Source organism: Oncorhynchus mykiss, chromosome 16 (genome assembly GCF_013265735.2).
Source record: "Oncorhynchus mykiss isolate Arlee chromosome 16, USDA_OmykA_1.1, whole genome shotgun sequence".
Taxonomy (NCBI): domain Eukaryota; kingdom Metazoa; phylum Chordata; class Actinopteri; order Salmoniformes; family Salmonidae; genus Oncorhynchus; species Oncorhynchus mykiss.
Genome location: NC_048580.1, coordinates 24,927,264 through 24,941,100, shown reverse-complemented (window position 1 = coordinate 24,941,100; position 13,837 = coordinate 24,927,264). Strand labels below are relative to the sequence as shown.

General features: G+C 44.2%; 1 protein-coding gene across 1 annotated transcript in view; it reads left to right on the top strand.

The window, feature by feature from the left end:
• The window catches only part of scn4aa (sodium channel, voltage-gated, type IV, alpha, a), a 46,232-nt gene that overhangs the window by 19,289 nt on the left and 13,106 nt on the right, over window positions 1-13,837 (top strand). The window contains exons 10-12 of the mRNA XM_036946594.1: window positions 2,035-2,273; window positions 2,543-2,716; window positions 2,902-3,258. Of these exons, the coding sequence (XP_036802489.1) occupies window positions 2,035-2,273; window positions 2,543-2,716; window positions 2,902-3,258 (770 nt within the window). The remainder of the gene's footprint in view (window positions 1-2,034; window positions 2,274-2,542; window positions 2,717-2,901; window positions 3,259-13,837) is intronic.

Genomic DNA, 13,837 nt, shown 5'->3' with positions numbered 1-13,837 from the left:
TTAGGAAATGGAAGACATACAAGACCACTGATAATCTCCCTCGATCTGGGGCTCCACGCAAGATCTCATCCCGTGGGGTCAAAATGATCACAAGAACGTTGAGCAAAAATCCCAGAACCACACGGGGGGACCTAGTGAATGACCTGCAGAGAGCTGGGACCAAAGTAACAAAGCCTACCATCAGTAACACACTACGCCGCCAGGGACTCAAATCCTGCAGTGCCAGACGTGTCCCCCTGCTTAAGCCAGTACATGTCCAGGCCCGTCTGAAGTTTGCTAGAGAGCATTTGGATGATCCAGAAGAAGATTGGGAGAATGTCATATGGTCAGATGAAACCAAAATATAACTTTTTGGTAAAAACTCAACTCGTCAAACACCATACCTACTGTGAAGCATGGGGTTGGAAACATCATGCTTTGGGGCTGTTTTTCTGCAAAGGGACCAGGACGACTGATCTGTGTAAAGGAAAGAATGAATGGGGCCATGTATCGTGAGATTTTGAGTGAAAACCTCCTTCCCTCAGCAAGGGCATTGAAGATGAAACGTGGCTGGGTCTTTCAGCATGACAATGATCCCAAACACACCGCTCAGGCAACGAAGGAGTGGCTTCGTAAGAAGCATTTCAAGGTCCTGGAGTGGCCTAGCCAGTCTCCACATCTCAACCCCATAGAAAATCTTTGGAGGGAGTTGAAAGTCCGTGTTGCCCAGCAACAGTCCCAAAACATCACTGCTCTAGAGGAGATCTGCATGGAGGAATGGGCCAAAATACCAGCAACAGTGTGTGAAAACCTTGTGAAGACTTACAGAAAACGTTTGACCTCTGTCTTTGCCAACAGAGGGCATATAACAAAGTATTGAGAAACTTTTGTTATTGCCCAAATACTTCTTTTCCACCATAATTTGCAAATAAATTCATTAAAAATCCTACAATGTAATTTTCAGGATTTTTTTTCTCATTTTGTCTGTCATAGTTGAAGTGTACCTATGATGAAAATTACAGGCCTCTCTCATATTGGTAAGTGGGAGAACTAGCACAATTTTTGGCTGCCTAAATACTTTTTTGCCCCACTGTATGTATTCATTTATATATATATATATATATATATATATATATATATATATATATATATATATATATATATATATATATATATATATATATATATATATATATATATATATATATGTGTATGTGTGTATGTATATACATGCCATGAAATGTACTGTGTGTCATTGGTCTGTTTCTTGCCTGTGAGACAAACATAACCATCCACAGTAGGAGACATGTCAAGTCCCTCAGGCAAGTTTAGAAATACACTAGGCTTAGTTGGGAGTGGATGCAATCTTCGCTCTAATGTGAAGTGTAATTGCCTAGCTTATCATGTGGTTGTAGACATGGCCTTCTGACCCCCCCCCCCCCCCCCCCCCACCTCTCATTACAGTAGCATTGTCTGAAGTGTGTCACACACAGAGCAGCCAATCACATTGTGTATGTGAGTGAGGGGGGAGAGAGCCCTGTTAATGTACAGTTGCATGCCCTCTTGGTGCTAAGCTTGAGCTATTTCAGCCTTCCAGGGCGGGCTGGCACCACGGGCATGAATTCTGGTGTTACCCACCGTTGCATTTCATTTACTTGTTGTTTTTGTTTAGAACAGACAGATGGCCCATATTTGTACACATTTAACGACACATGAATGTCACCAATGCATGTTCTTAAACTCAAAGAGCGTTGAACTAGGGCAATGAATGACAAATGTCCCTAATTCTGTCAATCATCCACTCATCCCCTCCTGTCACTTTTTAGAGCAGGACATTTTGCTCGAATGCCAGATCAATATTCTAGGGGTGTCTTAGTAGTCTTGGGTAACTTTGTTTCGTTGTCTTTTTTTACTTCATAACAACGGCAAGAGGGATGAATTGTAGAGTTTTCAGCCATAATTCCAAATCATATAAAAAATGTTTGTTTGTTATTATGTTTCTATTAAACATTATTATTGAACTGGTCATCTAAACCTTCCCTCTCTTTCTAATAGAGCTGGAAGACGCCCAGAAGCCTTGTCCACCCGGCTGGTACAAGTTTGCCGACATCTTCCTGAAGTGGGACTGTTGCGTGCCCTGGGTATGGTTGAAGAAGTGGTTGCTCTTTATTGTGATGGACCCCTTCGTGGACCTAGGCATCACCATCTGCATTGTGCTCAACACCCTCTTCATGGCCATGGAGCACTACCCCATGAGCCCACAGTTTGACCACATGCTCTCCGTGGGGAACCTGGTAACAACTTTTAAATGGGTAGTTTAGAAGTAGATGTTAGGTGTTTAAAGCTAGCTGTATTGCTAGCTCAAACTTGCATTGCTACTCTCGCTTCCTTATTATAACTCCGTGACATAAAATTTCAGGTGTTATGTTGTTCGCTTGAATCGGATATTACTTAGTCTTTTCTTGTGTTGATGAGAACATATCTTAACATCCGAGTTAAGGTATTTGACATGATGTATCCAAATGACAACTTGTTTATATTTCTGATATGAATCCCCCTCTAGGTTTTCACTGGGATCTTCACAGCAGAGATGGTCTTCAAGCTTTGCGCCATGGATCCGTACTACTACTTCCAGGTCGGCTGGAACATTTTCGACAGTATCATTGTCACGTTCAGTCTGGTGGAGTTAGGTCTAGCCAATGTCCAAGGCCTGTCCGTTCTCAGGTCTTTCCGTTTGGTAAGACACACTGATTTCCAGTCAATTCATGTCTGTGAAATAGTATTCGTAGATTCACTTTATTGTACTCATTTAGTTTACAGGGACAATGTACAACAATGGAACTTGCATCAAGAGCACATCAAGCCATGAAAAATGCAATTTGTGTGTTGTCTGTCTGTTAATGTACTATGTGTTGGAGGCAGCTGCGTGTCTTCAAACTAGCCAAGTCGTGGCCCACGCTCAACATGCTGATCAAGATTATTGGCAACTCTGTGGGCGCTCTGGGCAACCTGACCTTGGTGCTGGCCATCATCGTCTTCATCTTCGCCGTGGTGGGCATGCAGCTCTTTGGCAAGAGCTACAAGGAATGCGTGTGTAAGATTGCCACCGACTGCGAGTTGCCACGTTGGCACATGCACGACTTCTTCCACTCATTCCTCATCGTGTTTCGCATCCTGTGCGGGGAGTGGATCGAGACCATGTGGGACTGTATGGAGGTGGCCGGAGCCGGGATGTGCCTGGTGGTCTTCATGATGGTCATGGTCATCGGAAACCTGGTGGTGAGTGCAGCAGACACCCAACTGTAAACCTAATCCCTAAACCTAACCCTCATCCTAAAAGCTGCGGTTGTGAGAAATAGCACCACGGACGTCCCTCCAACATTCTTATTGTTTTTGTTACCGAGCTCAGGAGGGTCGCGGAACATGGTCCAAAAAATTTGCAGTGCATATTGTGCTCTTCTATTGCATGTGCAATGTCAGAGGGGGAAAAAGTTTGTTGTTTTCATTAACTTCTTTGTAATATCACAAACGGGCGTAGCCATTTCACCATAGAGTCGATGCCCACTCCCGTGTGGGAATCTAATTTGCGTGATAAATGAAATCCCCCTCAAAATCAGTCTGTTTATGCTAGAGATACCAGCGTCTCAACCCACCGTATCCGCCGATGTCAGCCTCCCGCACCTGCGGTGGAAGGTGGCAGAGCTACAGTGGTGTTTGTCAGACCAGGAAACGTTCCCGAAAAATTGGTTTTCATGGAAACGTCCACAGAGTACAAATGGTTTGGGCAAGAAACTATGTTAGGACTCACTATGGAAAGGTGAGATGCTCTCAAATATGTACATATCAGTTGTTTTTGCTCTACGACGCTCAAGCCTCACAAGACTCGTCTGAAGGTAACCTAGTACCAGACTGAAAAATGTATGGAAGTGAGTAGGGAATTTACACATGTATACGGGTAATACATGTATTTTGTTTCCAGAGCTTACTTATATCTCTCAAATATAGGACAGACACTGTCTTATCTAGTTACGTAAAGACTATCCCTTTAATTAGGGTTGTATGGAAGCATAAATAGATTTTCAATGTGAGGGCACAAATCTTTTAAGTATAGTGAACATTCTAGAGATCCTAGATAATGCCTCTCAACAACACACGCGGTCCCCAACTGTGAACATCTGTCACTACTGTCAACTTGTAAATCTCCGTAACAGTTATTTGAAATCTCTGCAGACCTAACGATTATAGTATTGTAATGCTCAGTCAATCCAGGAGATATTGTGCACACAGCTGATGGAGAGTCTATTTTTGGCCCCCTAGAGACACCAAGAACAGACACACTACATGGCCAAAAGTATGTGGGCACCCCTTCAAATTTGTGGATACGGGTATATTCAGCCACACCCGTTGCTGACAGGTGTACGAAATAGAGCACACAGCCATGCAATCTCCATAGACAACCAGTAGAATGGACTTACTGAAGAGCTGTGACTTTCAACGTAGCACCGTCATAGGATGCCACCTTTCCAACAAATTGTTGAATTTTTGCCCTGCCTAGAGCTACCCTGGTCAACTCTTAGTGCTGTTATTGTGAAGTGGAAGCGTCTAGAAGCAACAAAGGCTCAGCCGTGAACTGGTAGGCCACGCAAGCTCACAGAACGGGACCACCACGTAACGAGTAAAAATACATTTTGGAATTGCTAATGAGGAGTTAATCAACAAACCATATAAGAGTGGGGAATATACAGTGGTTGACGGCCTAGGAACAGTGGGTTCTGCCTGTTCAGGGGCAGAACGACAGATTTGTAAGTTGTCAGCTCGGGGGTTTGAACTCGCAACCTTCCGGTTACTAGTCACACGCTCTAACCACTAGGCTACCCTGCCGCCCCGGCAACAATGGCTGACAGTTAAATAACGTGCCATAGATTTCTGCGGCGCCCTGCATGCTGTGCTGCAGTACGCTGCAACTTTTAAAGGAAGAACCACTGTACAATAAGAGGAGGCACTCCCATTTACAGTACAGTATTTGGAATGGTGTTTTCAACCTTTTCTGGGTTAGTTCTCCAGTCTTTGGCAAGGTGTGGCACAACTCTTGATTATGTGATGTTACAACATACCTTGTCATGTTTCAGAACACCTCAGGATGAATGTTTCAGTGTTCAGTGTTTCAATACTTCAGTAGAGTTAAGGTCTCGTCTCCTTTAAGGTGGTGGCAGCTCAAAAAAATGCACTTCATTTTAACAGTGTAGTGTCTAAGTTACAATATATGCTGTTGGTCTGGAAGACACAGCAGCCATAGGCAGCAGGGGACTTGGATGAGGGTTGGGGGGGGGTGAGACACAAAAAAAGCCATGTTAGTGTTGGCGCGAGAACCCAGTGCTTTTGTTAGCTCGTCGGGATGAGAATAGCCATTTCCGCTTGATTCTATTAATAACCACCAGAGAGAGGAAATGCATTTGGCCTCACGCCGCAAATATTGTGCTTGTGTGATCAGCTGCTAACAGCTCATCTGCATGTCCTTGTTCTGGAAGATGAGTAAAGACCGGGACAGGGCCTCCCATCCAGCACCCCATCATAGGTGGAGTGGATTGCCTTAGCCACCACTTGTGGTTCCATGCAATACCAAGGCATCTAAGCCAACCACTATCAGTAGTGTCCCTCTACAAATCCTGTAATCATATTACACTATATTACAATATACCAGATCATTTCTATTAGGGCTGTCAAAAAATCCAGAATTTGCTCAAAGTGAGCTGTAGATTAATAATGCTCAAAGCACGGGCCTCCTGAGTGGCGCACTGGTCTAAGGCACTGCATCACAGTACTAGCTGTGCCACTAGAGATCTTGGTTCAAGTCCAGGCTCTGTCGCAGCCAGCCTCGGCCGGGAGACCCAAGGGGCGGTGCACAATTGGCCCAGAGTAGTCCGGGTTAGGGGAGGGTTTGGCCGGCAGGGATGTTCTTGTCCCATCACGCACTATCCACTCCTGTGGTGGGCCGGGCGCAATGCACGCTGATATGGTCGTCAGGTGTACGGTGTTTCCTCCGAGACATTGGTGTAGCTGGCTTCCGGGTTAAGCGGGCATCCCAAGTCTGTACGGGAGTTGCAGCGATGTAACAAGAATACCAATTGGATACCATGAAAAAGGGGTAAAACAATATATTTAAAAAAAATCTCAAAGCGCATAAAAAGCAAAACAAACAAAAAACGAATTTACAATATTTTTTTTCTTCTAAAGTAACGGGAAGCATAATTAGGTAAATTCATAAAGAACACATTTTTTTACCTCCAATGTAGGGTGTCCAATTAAAAGCTCATCTTTTGACCAATGGTCAAATAATATGTTAATTGTGTATGTAATTCTCTAAGAAAACCAATGGTCCAAAACTCATGTCTCGATCATAATCAAATTGATTTATAAAGCCCTTTTTACATCAGCCGATGTCAAAGTGCTGTACAGAAACCCAGCCTAAAACCCCAAACAGCAAGCAATGCAGATGTAGAAGCACGGTGGCTAGGAAAAACTCCCTAGAAAGGTAGGAACCTAGGAAGAAACCTAGAGAGGAACCAGGCTCTGAGGGGTGGCCAGTCCTCTTCTGGCTGTTCTGGTTGGAGATTATAACAGTACATGGCCAAGATGTTCAAATGTTCATAGATGACCAGCAGGGTCAGATAATAATAATCACAGTGGTTGTAGAGGGTGCAACAGGTCAGCACCTGTGGACAGCAAGGAGTCATCAGGCCAGGTAGTCCTGAGGCATGGTCCTAGGGCTTAGGTCCTCGGAGAGAGAGAAGGAGAAAGAGAGAATTAGAGGGAGCATACTTAAATTCAGACAGGACACCAGATAAGACAGGAGAAATACTCCAGATACAACAGACTGACCCTAGCCCCCCGACACAAACTATTGCAGCATAAATACTGGAGGTTGAGACAGGAGGGGTCGGGAGACACTGTGGCCCCGTCCGACGATACCTCCGGAAAGGGTGAAACAGGCAGGATATAACCCCACCCACTTTTCCAAAGCACAGCCCCCACACCACTAGAGGGATATCTTCAACCACCAACTTACTACCCTGAGACAAGGTCGAGTATAGCCCACGAAGATCTCCCCCACGGCACGAACCCGAGGGGGGCGCCAACCCGGCAGGAAGATCACGTCAGTGACTCAACCCACTCAAGTGACGCACCCATCCTAGGGACAGCATGGAAGAGCACCAGTAAGCCAGTGACTCAGCCCCGTAATAGGGTTAGAGGCAGAGAATCCCAGTGGAGAGAGGGAATCTGTTCAAAAGTTATTGGAGTGTTAACCCTTGTGGGACAGTCAGAATTATGGTGATTAAATCAATGGAGGCCAGAGGAAAAAAGTGGTCAAAAATATGGAAAATTTAGTAATGTCAGCTAGGCTGGATTCTGAAAGAATTAAGGCTACTGGCTACCTGACATACTCACTTTCCCGATGAACTCATCTTTCATGTTGAATTCACAGGACATAAAACAATATATAGAGAGGTAAGACGGATATCAATTTTGAGACATGACATGTAGAATTTTAGTATACGTTTCTCATATTAATTAGAAAGTCCTGTTCTCTTTTGAAGATTTCTTACAAAAACAAGTGTGCCTCTGTGAAATGGCAATGGAGCACTAAGTGTAATACAAGCTTTTTATTTTCAAAGCCTCTTACATTTATTTCAACTCGTATCATGGTAATTTAGGTTTTTGTTAACCAGGTAAACAACTTTGAAGACGACCACCACAAAATCCTCAAAAGTTGTTGCTTAGTAACCTGCACCTCCATGTCAACAGTGCTTGGTGCTTATTATGGGATAGACTAGATAAGTTACGAAATCTAACTTTTTGGATATAATGTTAGAGAAAGACCCCACTGAATTATTGAGGACATGAATAATCACATTTGCCTTGTTAAAATGTATTTTATAACATAAGAAATGTTAATTTAATCACAAGTTCGTTTTCAATACCTCTAGGTAGAGTTGGTAGACACCTTACTTGATTGTCAACTTGTTTTTGCATTGCATTGTAGATTTTATCTGTACAGATTATGTATTTGGGATATTTTCAGACTGCGATTAATCATCATTAAAATAATATTTAAGCACTTAAATTACAAAAAGTTTAGTTAAAATCCTTAAGAATCTAAGTAACATAATTTAAAAAATCCCCATCAAAATCCGTCAGTTTAAGGTAGAGATATCAGTTTTTTTTGTTGCATCTCAATCCACCGTGTCGGCCAACCGCATCTGTGGTGGAAGGTTGCGAGCTACAGCGGTGTTTGTCAGACCATGAGACCACGGTCTTCTCACAAAAACATCTGTAGCGTCCGAACGGTTTGGCCTAGAGAAACTATTATGACTACTATGGAAAGGGGAGACTCTTTTGTTGATTTGTTACCCATTCAAATTAATGGAAGCATGAAGGTAGTTTGGCGCCAACAACAATAAGGGGTTAAATAAGTGTCCGAATACAGGGGAGGTGCCCGAAAACTTGCCTGTTTTATAGAGTTTGCTAGAGGGCACACCTTCCACGAGTGCCCTCTCTCCACCTCCATTACCTCAGAATGGGAGAATTCTGAACAGTTCTCTCACATGAAAACCAGTGATGAAGGCCCACTTTCCACATTACCTCTACTATAACTTACATAAAAGCCTTGTATGAGAGACACAGTCTGCCAAAACATATTGTTTGTGTTTTGATGCTGCATTGTACATGCACTAAACCCCCCCCCCCAAAATGTTTTCACAACCCTCTCTTAAAAACACAATTATTCAGATTGCAGAACCACTTTGGATGTTTCCACTTTGGATGTATCATAATACACATTCAGTTTACATTCAAACAACCACCAAACACCAGATCTCAGTTCAGTTTCATGACATTTCGTGGTTTTACTGCACAATAATGGTGTTTTGAGTCATTCTATTTATTAATCGGCGGAGGGGGGGGCTTCTATCTATTTAAGTCAAATGACTTGAGCCAGCAAACAGTGGTTCTGACCTTGGGTATCTGCTAAGACCCAGCTTAAGTGAGCCCCCTGGCACGGACGGAACAAACACGGACAGCTGAACGGCGCACGGCGAGAGGGGCTCGGGGATCAGATCCAAGAGAGAGAGACGTCTGCAGAATGCATCACTAATTGATGGGGAAGGTAATCAAATGTCCCATCACACGAACACACGCTGTATGGAATATGGGGGAGGTTCCTTTTGAGTACAGTTGCGACTTACGAGCACAATAACGGTAGGCCGCTCCAAGTGGCAGCCAATAATGTATATTATGGTTGGTCATCATCTCGATTTGAACTCTTTGTCGGCTCCCCTCCAGCCTGTTTCTCCCCCGATGTCTCTCCTACAAGCCCTGTATTTGCTCCAAGAGACTACTTCTACCATTCTCAGTCCAGTTTGCCCCCCCCCCCAAGTCCTTTTTTTCTTTGTGGTGTTATGTTATCAACAAGTTAGCCCGTTGTCAGCCCTATGTCTCAACACATTTTGTGATTCCCTCCACAGCCCTATCCACCGCTACCGTAGCCCTTCATTTCTAGCCCTTTCGAGCCCCCTGTGCTGCTAACCCCCTTAAGCCTTGTGTTTCTGCCCCTCTCAGCCCTTTCCCAGGGCCTCTGGCTGATTCACAGCTCCTTACAGAGGAATGAGAGAGATCAGCCTTGCCCAGTCCACCATGTAACCATGATCTACATCTTAATCTGAGAAATAAGAACCCAGGTATGGTCTAACGGGGTTTAGACACTAAAGATAGCCACCTCCAGAAGAATCGCAGGCAACATTATATTGTCACCACCGAACGACATCAACTTTATACGCGTTATGTATACGAGACGCACAAGGTTTATGATTAAACGGATTCACTTTATTTTACAGCACGAGGCTTGGTGACACGTGTCTCACAAACGTTCCTGTTTAGGAGGCACTTGAAATTAGTGTAAGTTTGCTTCTCTTCATTATCTCGATCTCTCTCATTAACATTTGAGTCATTTAGCAGATGCTCTTATCCAGAGAGACTTACAGTTAATGCATTCTTCTTAAGATGGCTAGGTGGGACAACCACTTATCACAGTCCTTGTAAGCACATTTTCCTTAATAAAGTAGCTATTAAGTGTGAGTGTTAGTACATGCAAGGCAATCTTTTAAGAGATAGGGTTTCAGATGTTTTCGGAAGATGGGCAGGGACTCTGCTGTTCTAGCTTCAGGGGGAAGCTGGTTCCACCATTGGGGTGCCAGGACAGAGAAGAGCTTGAACTGGACAGAGCGGGCAGCAAACCCCTGCTTCTTATCCAGAACGATGCAGCCCACCTGGTCTTCAAACTTCCGAAGTTCTACCATATCCCCCCGCTACTTCTCACACTCCACTGGCTTCCAGTCAAAGCTCGCATCCATTACAAGACCGTAGTAGTTGCCTATTCAAAAGAATACAAAAACACAACCATGAGGCTAAGCATTTCCTAATCGAAATGTACAACTATGACTTCCCATTGCAAAAGCATTTCACGTTTAGCACACAAAGTATCCGCTGACCGAAAGTTTAAATGCAACAAGTTATTTTCAAAGAGATGGATAACAGCAAGCGCCTTGTGATAAAAAAACACACTTCCACTCACCAGATGATCATTTGAAACTCAGCTTGTCGTTGAAAGTTATTCTTGAAAAGGGAGAAGCTAACAAATTAGCAACAACTTCCTCTTCAATAACACCTGCTGCAGCCACTGCAAACCTAGCCTACTAGACCGTGGATAAACTGGAAAACTACTGCTCGCTGTTGTGCAAGGACCTGTTGGCCTTTGAGAAGGCAAATGTTTCCATACATTTTTTGGTAGCCAATGGCTGACTTAGCTAGCTATATTTATCTCCCCAGAGACCAAAAAGGAAAAATCCTGATTGGATCTTTTTTTCTCTTCAGTGTTAACCCTTTTCAACAAAAACTGAATAGATTAAATCAGAACGTCATTGAAAATAATAATGTAATTAGAGGTATTATTATAGGAGGCACTCAATGTTCCCCGCTGTGTTTGGGTTAGTAATAATTTGTAGAGTGGCTCTATTTTCCCCCAGCATTCAGCATTTCACCATTCTTAATGTCTAAAGAATCCATATGTTGTTCTGAAATATGAATACAGAAATACTGGACATTTCAAACTCTTATTATGGTGATGATTTGACAAAATTACAATCATGGTCTTGAATTGGACTCACATTTTCCTGGTCTCAGCCTTGGCTTGGTCTCTGACCCTTTGTCTCCCTCCTGGTCTTGGTCTTGACTCGTTCTCACCCCCTCCGGTCTTGGTCTTGACTCGTTCTCACCCCCTCCGGTCTTGGTCTTGACTCGGACTCGATTTGCTCCGGTCTTTGTCTTGAACCAGTCCCACTTTAGGTGGTCTCGAACACAACACTGGCGGAGAGCCTCCATGACACGGAGAAGAGCAGTCTCGGTTGAGTGACCCGTCTCGAAGCCTGACTGGTTATGGTTAAGAAGATCGTTCTGAGAGAAATAGCGAGAGAGTTAGTCAGCGACAGCACGCTCAAGTGTTTTGGAAAGAAAAGAAAGAAGGGACTCAAGTGTTGATTTCTTGAGAAGGGGATCGACTCGGGCAATTTTTAAGTCCGAGGGGAAGCAGTCAATGGTCAGGGATGAGTTGATGAGGGATGTGAGGAATGGGAGAAGGTATCCATAGATGGTCTTGAGGAGGGATGTGAGGAATGGGAGAAGGTATCCATAGATGGTCTTGAGGAGGGAATGAGGTTGAGCGGGCAGGTTGTCGTGTGGTCAGACCTCACTAATCAAATAAAATGTGTTTTATATAGCCCTTCGTACATCAGCTGATATCTCAAAGTGCTGTACAGAAACCCAGCCTAAAACCCCAAACAGCAAGCAATGCAGGTGTAGAAGCACGGTGGCTAGGAACAACTCCCTAGAAAGGCCAAAACCTAGGAAGAAACCTAGAGAGGAACCAAGCTATGTGGGGTGGCCAGTCCTCTTCTGGCTGTGCCGGGTGGAGATTATAACAGAACATGGCCAAGATGTTCAAATGTTCATAAATGACCAGCATGGTCAAATAATAATAATCACATGCAGAACAGTTGAAACTGGAGCAGCAGCAAGGCCAGGTGGACTGGGGACAGCAAGGAGTCATCATGCCAGGTAGTCCTGAGGCATGGTCCTAGGGCTCAGGTCCTCCGAGAGAGAGAAAGAAAGAGAGAATTAGAGAGAGCATACTTAAATTCGCACAGGACACCGGATAGGACAGGGGAATTACTCCAGATATGACAAACTGACCCTAGCCCCCCGACACAAACTACTGCAGCATAAATACTGGAGGCTGAGAAAGGAGGGGTCAGGAGACACTGTGGCCCCATCCGATGACACACCCGGACAGGGCCAAACAGGAAGGATATAGCCCCACCCACTTTGCCAAAGCACAGCCCCCACACCACTAGAGGGATATCTTCAACCACCAACTTACCATCCTGAGACAAGGCCGAGTATTGCCCACAAAGATCTCCGCCACGGAACAACCCAAGTGGGAGCGCCAACCCAGACAGGAAGATCACATCAGTGACTCAACCCACTCAAGTGACGCACCCCTCCTAGGGACAGCATGAAAGAGCACCAGTAAGCCAGTGACTCAGCCCCTGTAATAGGGTTAGAGGCAGAGAATCCCAGTGGAAAGAGGGGAACCGGCCAGGCAGAGACAGCAAGAGCGGTTCGTTGCTCCAGAGCCTTTCCGTTCACCTTCACACTCCTGGGCCAGACTACACTCAATCATATGACCCACTGAAGAGAAGAGTCTTCAGTAAAGACTTAAAGGTTGAGACCGAGTTTGTGTCTCTCACATGGGTAGGCAGACCATTCCATAAAAATGGAGCTCTATAGGAGAAAGCCCTGCCTCCAGCTGTTTGCTTAGAAATTCTAGGGACAATTAGGAGGCATGCGTCTTGTGACCGTAGCGTACGTGTAGGTATGTACGGCAGGACCAAATCAGAGAGATAGGTAGGAGCAAGCCCATATAATGCTTTGTAGGTTAGCAGTAAAACCTTGAAATCAGCTCTTGCCTTGACAGGAAGCCAGTGTAGGGAGGCTAGTACTGGAGTAATATGATCAAAATGTTTGGTTCTAGTCAGGATTCTAGCAGCCGTGTTTAGCACTAACTGAAGTTTATTTAGTGCTTTATCCGGGTAGCTGGAAAGTAGAGCATTGCAGTAGTCTAACCTAGAAGTAGCAAAAGCATGGATACATTTTTCTGCATCATTTTTGGACAGAAAGTTTCTGATTTTTGCAATGTTACGTAGATGGAAAAAAGCTGTCCTTGAAACAGTCTTGATATGTTCGTCAAAAGAGAGATCAGGGTCCAGAGTAACGCAGAGGTCCTTCACAGTTTTATTTGAGACGACTGTACAACCATTAAGATTAATTGTCAGATTCAACAGAAGATATCTTTGTTTCTTGGGACCTAGAACAAGCATCTCTGTTTTGTCCGAGTTTAAAAGTAGAAAGTTTGCAGCCATCCACTTCCTTATGTCTGAAACACAGACTTCTAGCGAGGACAATTTTGGGTCTTCACCATGTTTCATTGAAATGTACAGCTGTGTATCATCCGCATAGCAGTGAAAGTTAACATTATGTTTTCGAATGACATCCCCAAGAGGTAAAATATATAGTGAAAACAATAGTGGTCCTAAAACGGAACCTTGAGGAACCCCTGAAATTTACAGTTGATTTGTCAGAGGGCAAACCATTCACAGAGACAAACTGATATCTTTCCGACAGATAAGATCTAAACCAGGCCAGAACTTGTCCATGTAGACCAATTTGGGTTTCCAATCTCTCCAAAAGA